General features: G+C 35.9%; 1 protein-coding gene across 3 annotated transcripts in view; it reads right to left on the minus strand.

Annotated features, from left to right (window-relative positions):
• Positions 1 to 12,593, minus strand: part of Strbp (spermatid perinuclear RNA binding protein) — a 133,304-nt gene that overhangs the window by 29,787 nt on the left and 90,924 nt on the right. For all 3 annotated transcript variants that reach the window (XR_013108550.1, XM_076928659.1, XM_034494785.2), the window contains 3 exons: positions 10,494 to 10,586; positions 9,693 to 9,892; positions 1,301 to 1,459 (listed from right to left, as the gene is read on the minus strand). Coding sequence is in view for 2 of the 3 variants with exons in the window: in XM_076928659.1 (XP_076784774.1) it covers positions 1,301 to 1,459; positions 9,693 to 9,892; positions 10,494 to 10,586 (452 nt within the window). In the remaining variant the exon portion in view is untranslated. The remainder of the gene's footprint in view (positions 1 to 1,300; positions 1,460 to 9,692; positions 9,893 to 10,493; positions 10,587 to 12,593) is intronic.

Genomic DNA, 12,593 nt, shown 5'->3' on the forward strand with positions numbered 1-12,593 from the left:
AAGTGAGGAAAACTCTGTAAAGGGTAAATTTTGTAGTCACCTCAACAGTCTGCCTTTGAAGGAGGACTGCCTCATTCAAACTCTAAGGACTGAGCTATAACTGTTCATGTCTTGACACTGCAGGTAACTAACAAAGCAGAGACAATAACAGCAATTTGCTTGATGCCTTGAAGGTTTATTATTTTTATTTTTAGGTATGCAAGAAATGACTCTCGGTTTTACATGTGAGAAGCAATGTTTCTATAAGCCTTTCAGTCCCTCTAAACATATCTTAAGACACGTAATGTAAAAACAACAGGCTAAAAACTATAGATTCTGAAGAAATAACAATAAAGGCATCCATCCCCTGGACTCTTCATTGTAAAACTATGTGTTACAGAGCAGATGCCTGCTGTAGAGACAAAAGAGATCGACTGCTGAGGTGAAATCTCACTTTGCAGGTTTTTTTTTTTTTCTCTGTATGTCTGCTATGTTATGTGTTTCCTTATCCCCAAAAAACATTTCTTTAAAAATATTAATGTGACTTCTTGCTAATATTCCAGAGCCAATTCTTTAGAGATAATGCAGTTAACACAGACTCCTCCCAATATATTATATACATTCAATACTTTTACATTCATCCCATTCTATTATCTGGAATCACTAGTTCACAATCCAGGACTAACTCTTATTCTGAAACACAAAGTGGGCAGTCTACACTACCTGTGGGATTCCCACATTAAATGGTGAACTTGTGTAATTTATGTACCCTAGCTTGTCCGACAACTCAAAAAATCTGTTTCCTCCACTAGTTTTTATCCTTTGGTTAATAGTCTTATTCTTGATACATATCATTATGACATTCTAGAAGTATTTCCATGGTCAGTATGTGTTTTAAATTAAAGTGTATGTATTTTTGCATAGGAAAATAAATCTGGCACAATAAAAGTCAAACACCCAGATGTGGCAATGCTCCTATAATCCCAGAATTTGGAAGGTGGAAGCAGGAGAGTTACTAGTTCAATATCAATCAACCTACACTACACAGGAATTGGAGGATGCCAGCCTGAACTACTAGCAGCTCAGGCTCAAAAACAAAATAAAAAAGTAAGCTGAGAACTCCAGCTGTGACTCGGTGGTACAGTGTTTGCCTAATGTGCACAAGCTCTAAAATTTCATATCAAGCACCAGTCAAAGAAATAAAGCAGAATATTAGTAATATACACCTCTATGTGGAAAAGCTTATTTTTTCCCCATCTCTAAGGTTTTTGAATAGCACTCACACTACTGTATTCTAAAGAAGAAAAGGATACAAGTATACCTCTAAGGTACTGGAGGTCTCAGTTGTAGAATTTCCAGTATTATTGCTTGAGTTTGAAGATACTGTATCATTTTTGCTTTCATTATCTGATTTTTCATCCGAACTCATGCATTCAATATCTGCATCAAAACCTGTTGGGTATCCCATTGCCTGTAAAACCTGTACAAATGCCATTAAAACATCTTTATTCAGTTACCAAAGATGAAAATGGATAGCTGAAATTCTGAGATAAAAACTTTCAGAGTCTATAACAGTTTACTAAAAGACCTGTGAAGAATAAGAATGGTGATACATTCACTCCAAGGTAGCAACACTACATGAAAATGGGAACACATACTCAGAGCTACTGAGAATATAAGCAATGTCATATTTCTCCAACTATACTTAACAGGTGACTCAAAAAGCTGTTACACGACCAAATAAAAAAACCTTTGTAGAAAATGGCATCTGTATATACTATTTTAATACTCTAACCAAAAAAAAAAAAAAAAAGAGTGCTTAAATTAAACTCTGTACAAAGCAAATTTGAAATTAACTCATCTGGTTCATCATACATAGAGAACCTGGCATTCCCATCATAAATAATTCCTTGTGTTTATATGACATTAAAGCCAAGAATTCCTTTTAGCATCCTAGGTTCTAAAAGTACTTAGACAGCAATTCACATTCAGTACACTAACATCAACTTGGTTAGTGACATCAGTATCTTATAAATAAAACACCTGCTCCTCTGAGTCCTGCAAATAATGCTCTCCCGGAGAAACCTCATCCTGGACAAGAGCCATCAGTACAAAACTACCATTAATAATGCCCACTACAGGTCAAAAGCCAAGTATCACCAATAATGAAACGTGTTTCCTCTGGTATAAAGGCATACAGAGGGATGTAGATCAGAACTGGGGCACTTGCCTAGGGATCATAAGGCCTTGGGTTCAAATCTTAGAATCACAAAGCATAGGAGAGAATGCTTCCCATTATAACATAGATAATTTAAATGTGAGATGCTAATTATTTAATACCACTTCTTTGCTTTTTTCACTTGTCCTAAGTCATTTGCTTATTATTAACATAAGTTACAACAGCAACACAATTCAGTACATAAAAGTGATGTATTATCTCTTGAGGGAATACAGTATCCGCTTTTCCTTTTTGTTTGTTTTTGGTTTTTGGAGACAGGGTTTCTCTGTGTAGCTTTAACTGTCCCTGGAACTAGTTCTATAGACCAGGCCGATCTCCAACTCACAAAGATCCACCTACCTCTGCCTCCTGAGTCCTGGGATTAAAAAGCTATGCACTACCACTATCAGATTCAGTATCCACTTTCAAAACAAACAGATACCTAGTAACTTTTTGAATTACAGATAAGGGTTGTAAAGAGCTTCAGCCATTAAGAGCACTGGATGATCTTGCAGAGGACCTAAGTTAGGTTCCCAATACTCATGTAGTGGCCTACAACCACCTGTAACTCTAGTTGAAGGACACCCAGTACTCTTTTGACCAACTTCATGGACCAGCATACATACATATACACAGGCAAAAACACTTATCCACATATAAAAATAAACAAATCCCTAGGATAACTAATAAAAGGCAGACACATAACTCATAATTGGAGCTCTTGCCTGGCATACATTCAATCTAGATTCAATCTTGATTCAATCTAGAGGGAAAGTTAACTAAAAACGGAAAGGACTAATAAGAAATTTCAAGTCATTTTTTTAACACATACTTTCTTAGAGTATAATTACCACAGGTTACAGTCAGAAGTGAAGTGCTCTCTACAATTGGTAAAAACTCTTCTTGACTAAACTCTAGCTCGGATCTCTGGGTCTTTTTTGTTTTGGTTTTTTTTTTTTGTTTTTTTTTTTTTAAATTAGGCTCCATCTTTGATCCTTATTCTCAGTAGCCCATTGATTGCACCAAGAATCCTGCTAAATTAGGCCAGTTCTGTTCCTATCTAATTATTCACAACATCTGAACAAATCGTCTCGTCTCACACAATCTCGAATATGATGTCCAATTACACTGGCCTGCCCTCAGAAAGAATTCTGCTACTTTAGGCCTGAACAGATGGTTCAGTAGTAAAAACTCCTTGCTGTACAATAGAGAGGGGACCTGGGTTTGGATCCCAACACTCATGTTACAAGCACAGCATCCTATATATACCAGTAATCTCAGTTCCATGTAGGGCAGAGACAAAAGGAATAGATGAGACCTGCTGGCTTCCAGCATAGTTCAGGGATACATCCCACTTCGAGAGAATAAAGCCTAAAGTGATAAAAACAAAACAAAACAAAACAAAACAAAAATGTCCGATGCACATTTCTGCCCCCCCCACATGTGTATACACCTATACAATCACAGTCTTCTCTCTCTCTCTCTCTCTCTCTCTCTCTCTCTCTCTCTCTCTCTCTCTCTCTCACACACACACACACACACACACACACACACATTTTGTTTAGTCAGAAATCCTGCTTTATTGCCCCTGATGTTTCCTCTTAGTAATTTCCCACCCATTCATCCCTCTAGATCCTTGGCAACAAATTTTGGAGTAAAAATTAGGTCCAATTATATACTGAAGCATTTTCATTACCACCAGCCCAATGCAATATTTCCTGTGTAGAATCTATTTTTACCTACTTAACAACTGTCTTATTTTCTTTGGCAGAATTAAACTTGCTTTGGAATCAATCTCAATAAAAAGAAAAAACAGTATATTAAAGTGAGTTTAAGTATCTAGAAAACACACCTATTAAACACATCAACTGAGCTTAAAACTCAATATAATTCACAGAAATACGGTAACTTAAAATCAAGTTATGTATGTAACTATGGCCCACTTTCCAATAAGAAAGTTGAGTCACCTGATACAGATTAAAAACTAAGAAAGACTGGGCATTTAGAGTGAAAAGAAAATACTCTAATCAAAATGAACATTAATACAGAAATGTTTCTAACATCAATTCTGTGGACTTCTGACATTTTAAAAACCAACTATCCATGTAAGGAAATTTGGACTGTAGTCTGTTAACTCCGCTCAGCTATTTCTAAATAAAATATAGAAAACACCCTAACAATAAACTCAAAGCCATGAATTTGCTATAGTCCCTTAACTCACAGGCTAACCATCTCAAATCAGTTGAAAAAGTTAAAGAAGGATTGGGTCTAGGCCTTGTATTCCTAAATGTGTTATATAGGCATAATGCCTATGAGAGTATCAATATTCATCTCACTTTTATGTCAATAAGAAGCTCGTACCAAAGAAAACCTTAATTTGAAATCAAAGTAAATTTTGTACCATTTAAGAAATTGTCAGCCGGGTAGTGTTGGCGCACGCCTCTAATCCCAGCACTAGGGAGGCAGAGGCAGGTGGATTTCTGAGTTTCTGAATTGGAGGCCAGCTTGGTCTACAGAGTGAGTTCCAGAACAGCCAGGGCTACACAGAGAAATCCTGTCTTGAAACCCTCCCCCCCCCAAAAAAAAGAAAAAGAAATTGTAACTTCATCTTGATAATAATTATACAGATTTCTACCAATAGGTTATAACTATCTTGTACCTCACTGGTACAAATTGGCATAATTATGTTCTAATTGTATTTTGAGAGAAAAGTTTTATTTTAACAGGAAGGGTGATATGTAAGAGGAGCTAAAGTGGGAGGAGTACCGAGAGGAAGAGAAGGAGTAAGGAGAGGAGAAGCTAGGTGATGGGGGGGGGGGGGGGGGATGGTGGCAGATGTTCACGTGTCTCCACCAGTCAAAGATAGTTGATATATCTAGGTTGGGTATTGGGTTACACTTCTGATTGAGCATTACCAAACTTATAAAGCCTTTGATTAACATTTTTTTTAAAAGTGCATAAAACAAAAAGGGAAAGGGGGCATGCGATAGGGGCTTTGGGTGGGGGGGATGGGGAAAGGGGATGGCATCTGAAATGTAAATAAAATATCCAATAAAAATAAAAAATAATATTAATTACAAAAATCAATATTAAGCAGTAACTAAATATAGCCTCAGAGGAAAATTCATAGCCTTACATTTACATATCAGTATTAGCAAAGAAATATTTTAAATGAATTAAGCAGGAAAAGAAATTATACTCAAATATCTTCATGAAATAATCTTACTGACTCCAATAAGAAGAGCCTGCTTTTTTCTGAAGGGAAATAGAGGAACAGTGGATCTGGGAGACAGAAGTGGAGCAAGAGGGAGACTGAGAAGGATGGAGAGAGATGAGGCTATAATTAGGATGTACTGTATGAGAGAAGAATAAATTAGAGAAAAGAAAGATTTTTACAATTTGTATAGAAAAAAGAAAAAGAAAATACTCCATGACTCTCTACTCAAAAGAAACTAACATTCATAGCTTCTGTAGGAAGGAGGTCTGATACCAGGTTTTCAGAGCACCTAATGGCTCTAAACACTTCTCTAAAAGGTCACCACATTTAGTAAATGCCCTTAGTCACAGCCATTGAGAGGAAGAAGGCAGATCTCTTGAGTTCAAGACCATCCTGGTCTATAGAGTTAGTTCCAGGACAGTTAAGTCTACAGAGTGAGACCACATATTTAAAACAAAAGTCTTCACTCCTTGTTCCCTTTATGTTATCTTTTATCCACACCAACTATCATTATTTTCATCACAGTAAGTATGTTAGGTATACCCTCTGTCAGGGGCTTTCAGGAAAAAGAGCTGCAAGAGGAGAGGAAGCTGTAGCTGGATAGCTAAGCCACTCTCACATGGCAGTGACAGATTTCTATTATTTCTATTATTATTAGGCTTGGTTTGGTTTGGTTTTAGATTCTGGAAAGGTAGAGTTCCCATCACAATGCTACTGAAGGATGGACTACAAGTTTTATCAAAAGATCTGTCTTTATAAATGCAACATCGTCTCTTGAACTCATTAGTAAATATGTGGATAACCTTCAAGAATTACAATTTGGTAATTTATTGCTGATATCTAACGGGATTCCTGATACATTTTAAATGAATTATCCATTAACTTTGACCCAGTAATCCCATCTCTAGAATGGATCTTAGAGGATAATCAGACAAGGTCAAAATACATAAAGCAAAAAACTGAAACATCCAAAATAATTACTTCATGATAGCTTGATAAAAATGAAATTTTCAGCCATCAGTTAATAATAGAACTATCTTTGATAGAAAAAAAATGTTTAGATGAGCAAAGCAACATGAAATTACTTTATGTACATTTGTATGTACAACATACAGATACTGCTCTTAGAGCCAATTTGCTTTGAGAATTCTTAAGTTTCCATTCCCAAAATCCAACATAAAACATACACCAAATTATTTGCCAAATCCAAGTGAATTTTCAAGTACTGCCATATATTCATATATAGAAACATTAAATAGAATAAAGACTAAAAATAGCCCTGCATCAATTCAGCTTGGGTTTTACCACCCAGTTAATATAAACTCCATGTTTACATCGAACATGGTAAACTCTCTTGAATTTTAGAATTGCAACCTTAAGTTAAAAAAAAAAAAATTGGAAAAAATGCACCAACTATACTTAATGTAAAATCATTACTATTATTTCTACCTGTCAGAAGTAAAAATATATCATGCATTCTCTAAATTATAATGAACACACATAGCACATAAAAAAAGAAATAATAGCCAACTTTTACAAAATAAGATGAAAAAAAAAAAAAAAAAACCCACCCTGAAAAGCTTGTACTGAGCTTAATCCTTGGATCCCATAAAGTACAGAGGATAGACTCTTGCAAGTTCTCCTCTGACAGTCACTCAAGCCTTCACGTTATGTACACCCACCCCAACACACACACAAAATGTTTAAAAAAAAAAAAAAAAGTAAAAACTTCAGAAAGAACTCTTTGCCTCATTGCTCAACACAGAAAGCAAACTCTAGAACATAGCTGCCCAATACATAAACTAGTCTAAGAATGGGAAAATCCAGAAAGGACCACAGGCTAGTGTTGGGAGCCGACTTTTAGCAGAAAGCGGCTATCAGCTTTGCAGCCATCTTGAGCCATATACCCTGACATGAGACTTGTATTACAATAGCCTACAACAGCTGAGCACATTCTGATAACATCTTGCTTTAGATACCCAGGACTTTCCTTGGCTGTGTGAGATTACAGGTATGTGACTTAAAGGTGTGACTTAGAGATCAGATTTAGAGACAAGACCTAAGGGCATGATTTAAAGGCGTGACCAAAAGGCATGGCTTAGAAGTGAGACATATAAAAGGCGAGAGGCAGACAGGAGAGTTCAGAACAATTTGGAGTATCAGAGAATCAGACACTTTAGAGAGTACAACTTAGAGAACAATTTGGAGTAACAGAGATTCAGATACTAGGAGTAGGAGTAGACATTAGACACTCGGAAGAGAACAGAAGGAGTACAACTAGGAACTAGGAGGAGTACAACTAGGAACTAGGAACTCAAGACTTGGGACTTGGACTAGGAAGAGAGACTGAAGAATAAACGGGATTGAAACACACTCTGTCTGGTCTCCATTCTTCGAGTCCGTCCTCACTCTCTCTCTTGCTGAACCCCAACCCTCGAGGACCAGAGCAGCAGCTTGGGCCGGGATACAATGGCCGCCAAGCGTAGAGTGGAGAGGACCGCAACATTTTTGGCCGCCCAAAGTGGGGCAGCTCGGGCCTCAACATTTTTTGGCACCCGAACCTGGGCTAGTGCGGTTCTCAACAGGCTAGTTCAGATTTACTTCTAAACTGTACATTCTACCCAAACTCCAATTAAAGACAAAAAAGAAAAGAAAAAAAGCATGAAAGCCATCTACTTCTAAAACACAAAAGAGGTTAACTCCTCTGATCCAATGCCATTAGATTTGTAACTGATCTTTCAAGTGTGTGTATAAACACCCCTAGAATGTGTAAGAAAGCAAACTGAAACACCATTAAGGGTACAAACTCCTCCATGTTTACCAAAAATTAGGTTAAAATAGTCCATCATAGTATAATATAATATTTTATTACTGCATCAAATAAAAGTAGTTAACATCTAATTCACTGCATAAAAAAAAAAATGCCACTATACCAAGACATCTGCAAATTTTACTGAAGTTGCTATAAGGCCACTATCTTACTGTAAAAGAAGACAATCCACTAAGGATCATTGATATCCTATTTTGTGAACAACTATTAAAGAAGAAATGCCCACCTAACCCTTACACCAACACAATGTGACTCTCAGAAATCAACTGGCTGTTCTTATGTCATAGATACTGCATAATTTAGCTTTAAATTTCTTCTTCATTCTCAGGGTACAGCTCCTTTGCACTGGTGAGTTTTATTTTTGTTTTCTTGTTTTTCATCTTGACACAAGTTTATGTCGTCTGGGAAGAGGGAATCTCAATCAAGAAAATGCCTCCATCAAGCCTACCTGTCAATAAGTCTGTTGGCTTTTTTTTTTTTTCTTTCTTTAATTACTAACGTGGGAAGACCTAGCCTACTAGGAGCAATACCACTCCTTGGATTTTATAAGAAAGCATATTGAGAAAGCCTTAGCAACATTCCTTTATGACTTATACATTGGTCCTTTCCTCGAAGTTTCTGTCCTCCTTTCCCATTATGATGGACTGTATGTAAGCTGTAAGCTGAAATAAACCTTTTCCAGCCCACAATGATTTTGGTCATAGTCTTTATCACAGCAATAAAAAACAACTAGAGCAGGTATCAAACACTCTCTTTTTTAAGTCTTGGGTTCAATTTACAGTCTCATTTTAAACTCATATCCTCATCATACTTAAGCATCCAACTTGTAAACTAAACAGAATATTTTTTCACGTTATTATTTTTCTACATAGTTCTAATCACTACCTCATATGCAATACATTTTGCATATATGTGCTATTTGTGTCTCCATTTTATCCACACTAAACTCCATAAACTCTTACCTAAGCATCTAGCATAGTATTTGCTCTACTTTAACCAAATTTAAGCAAATGTGATGTCTATAATTACAAAACTAAGTATTTTACATCATATAGTCTTACATGACAGGATTTAAGTAACAATCAGTTTTCAGTGCACCTGCATGATCTGTGACATTTTGGCATTACTCTATAATAAATCAAATTTATTTATTTATTGAGATATTTCATTATTTGGAAATTGTCGACATGCATAACTGACTGTTCCAAAATCCTCAAACTATAAAAAGTATTCTCAAGAACAGGGCATAACCACAATGTATCATGTATAAATATCTGTGCCTCAGAAATATGATACTGATATCTTTGTTTTTCTATTTTCTAAACTGTATATTATGTTACAACAACAAATATGATCCACAGGTGAAAAAAGTTTCTATGTTACTGTCCTTAAAGTTTTAAAGACACAAGTAAGCATTTTATAAGAACAAAACAAAGGAAGTACTATACCTTCACTGCCACATGAAGCTTTGCTGTTTTCTTGGATGGTCCTGAGGCTTCGTATGTTGTGCCATCCACATCTACAGACATTGTGAAGACTGGAGCATGGACAGGGCCAGACTGTGACAAAAGCTTATACTGAAGCCCGGGCCTGATCTGATTTAATCTCATTAGTGCATTCATAAGATCTATTGCTTTACTATCCAGAACTATGAAAGAAAGAGAAATTAAGATTAAAAATTAAACTTGAAAGCTTCAAGCTATACATCTGTAGATCCTATTAACCACTATAAATTCCCCATGTGATGGTCTAGATAGATGGATCCACAGGTAAGAGCAATTGCTGCCCTTGCAGAAGATCTGGGTTCAATTCCCAGCATCCACATGGAGGCTTATCACATCTGTAATTCCATTGCTAGAGTAGCCAAGACCTTCTTCTGACCTTCGCATGCACCAGGCATACACATGGTACAAATACATACATACAGGCAAAACATTCATAGACATAAAATACACAAATCTAAAGAATGTTTTTACATTTCTCATGTATCTCGAAAAAGAGAAAACAAATACAAATCCAATCCATAAATCATCTTTAAATTTCTTATATAACAGGTTGGTAAAAAAAAATGTCACATTAATTGCTATTTGTCAGCATTGATATCTTAAGCAATGAAATTTAGAAGCTCAAAGTTCTTCAATTACCAATTTTGTCGACTAAGGTCTATTCTTAAAATTCAAAGTCAATGCAATTGACTGAAACGATAAACCTTTATCTAGTTCCCGTCATAAGAATAAGGATTTACATACTTTTCCTTAAGTTTCGTTTCATCTTCTTGTTGGGATCTTTATCATCCCCTAATCCATCTTCAAATGGCCTCTTTAGAGCTGAAGACCCAGCACCTACAAACAATTACAAGAGCTTTAGTTATAATCATGATCCTTATTTAATGTTTGAGTGAAAAAAAATCTCAAGTCACAATAAAGATCATACAAGCTTTTCAGTGTTCAATTAAAATGCTGTATTTATAATTTAGAATGTTCTTTTGAAGCCATTTTATTAATATTTTTGTAAATACCTATTCTATGTTTATTCAGGTATGCCCATGTTTATGTCTATGCTATGATTTAGATGATTCTATACTAAATATGCTGAACTTTAATTCCCTATGCAATGATGGTTGAGAGGGAGGCTATGTGAGAGGCAAAACCTTAATAAACATTAGTGAGCTTGTAAAGTGCCTCAAAGAGATTGCCTCTTCCATGTGAATAAATACAGCAGGTACCATCTGTAAGAAATGGACTACTAAGCCAGGCGGTGATGGTGCACGCCTTTAATTCCAGCACTTGGGAGGCAGAGGCAGGTGGATTTCTGAGTTCGAGGCCAGCCTGGTCTACAGAGTGAGTTCCAGGACAGCCAGGGCTACACAGAGAAACCCTGTCTCAAAAAAACAAAACAAAAACAAAAAAAAAAAAAAAAAAAAAAACCAAAACAAAAGAAAAGAAAAGAAAAAAAAAAAAAGAAATGGACTACTATGAAGTACTGGGCAGTGATGGTGCAAACCTTTAATCTCTACTCTCAGAAGTCAAAGACAAACAAATCTCTGTAAGTTTGAGGCCAGCCTGGTCTACATAGTGAATACTGGGACAGCCAGAGCTACATAGTAAAACCTTGTGTCAAAAAAACACATTACCAAACAGGCTACAGGGTGCAGCCTTCTAAGCTTAGATTTCCAGTTTGCATAACTGTGAGTAATAACCCTTTATTATTTATGTTACCCAGTCTTAGGTCCTTTAGTACAGAGACCAAACAGATTAGAATGGCACATATTCACCTCTGTTATAAACATGAACAGAAAGTCTGTCATCTATGTATCAGATGATTAAAAGTATTACCATTAGAAGAATTCATCTATCCTTTTATTTTTAAATTGCTTATAGCAATTGTAAATAAATTAAAACCTTGTGCTTTTATAAATTTGATCATCAATTTATAAGTTCTTTTGCAATTATAAGTCTCCTGCAAGATTTTATGCAGTTTTCTATGAGGTTTTTCTCCTACCAACTTCCTACTTTACCAAAAGAACATAGCGCGTTATTGTCTATTTGCATAAATATTTTGTGTCCTTAACTACATTTTGCAGTTCAAAGATATTTCCTATTTGTCTTCTATTTTACAAATAACCTTCTATTTTAACCTGACACTTAGGAACAATGTAATAGAAAGAAACCTAAACTGACTGATACTAACCCAATGTTGGATGAAGCAACCACTTAGCAATGCTCCCAGGTGTAAGTAGGAGCTTTGCTACCCAAGTTTCAAAGAGAAAGAGAGGAAAGGTAATCAGCCTGTCTACGAATGTTAATAAATTGTCTTCAGTTTAAAAATAAGTTACTTCAAGAAAAAATTTAGAACAGTGAAATTCTCTATTTTTTTTCACTATTATGATTTATTGTCCTGTCAGGCTGTGGTGGTGCACGCCTTTAATCCTAGCACTTAGGAGGCAGAGGCGCAGATTTCTGAGTTGGAGGCCAGCCTGGTCTACAGAGTGAGTTCCAGGACAGCCCAGGCTATACAGAGAAACCCTGTCTCAAACACACACACACACACACACACACACACACAAACAAAAACAAACAAACAACAACAACAAAAGATTTATTGTCCCTTGGCATAATCACTGAGTTCAGCAGTTGTTTGAGTCAATATTTTATAATCAGCTCAATCTTGATATTCTCCAACAAAAATCAACATCTGCTTAGTGTTCCTGTCTCATCTGCATACAACTGTTTGTCAGTCTTCTAGAGCCTTAAAAAGGGACTATGTTTATTCAATCTTTCTCTCATTCATTACCTTAAATTAAAAGAAGCTCTTTAACTGGCTAGAAATTATAAGCTAGTTGAATACAG

This window comes from Arvicanthis niloticus, chromosome 2 (genome assembly GCF_011762505.2).
Source record: "Arvicanthis niloticus isolate mArvNil1 chromosome 2, mArvNil1.pat.X, whole genome shotgun sequence".
Taxonomy (NCBI): Eukaryota; Metazoa; Chordata; class Mammalia; order Rodentia; family Muridae; genus Arvicanthis; species Arvicanthis niloticus.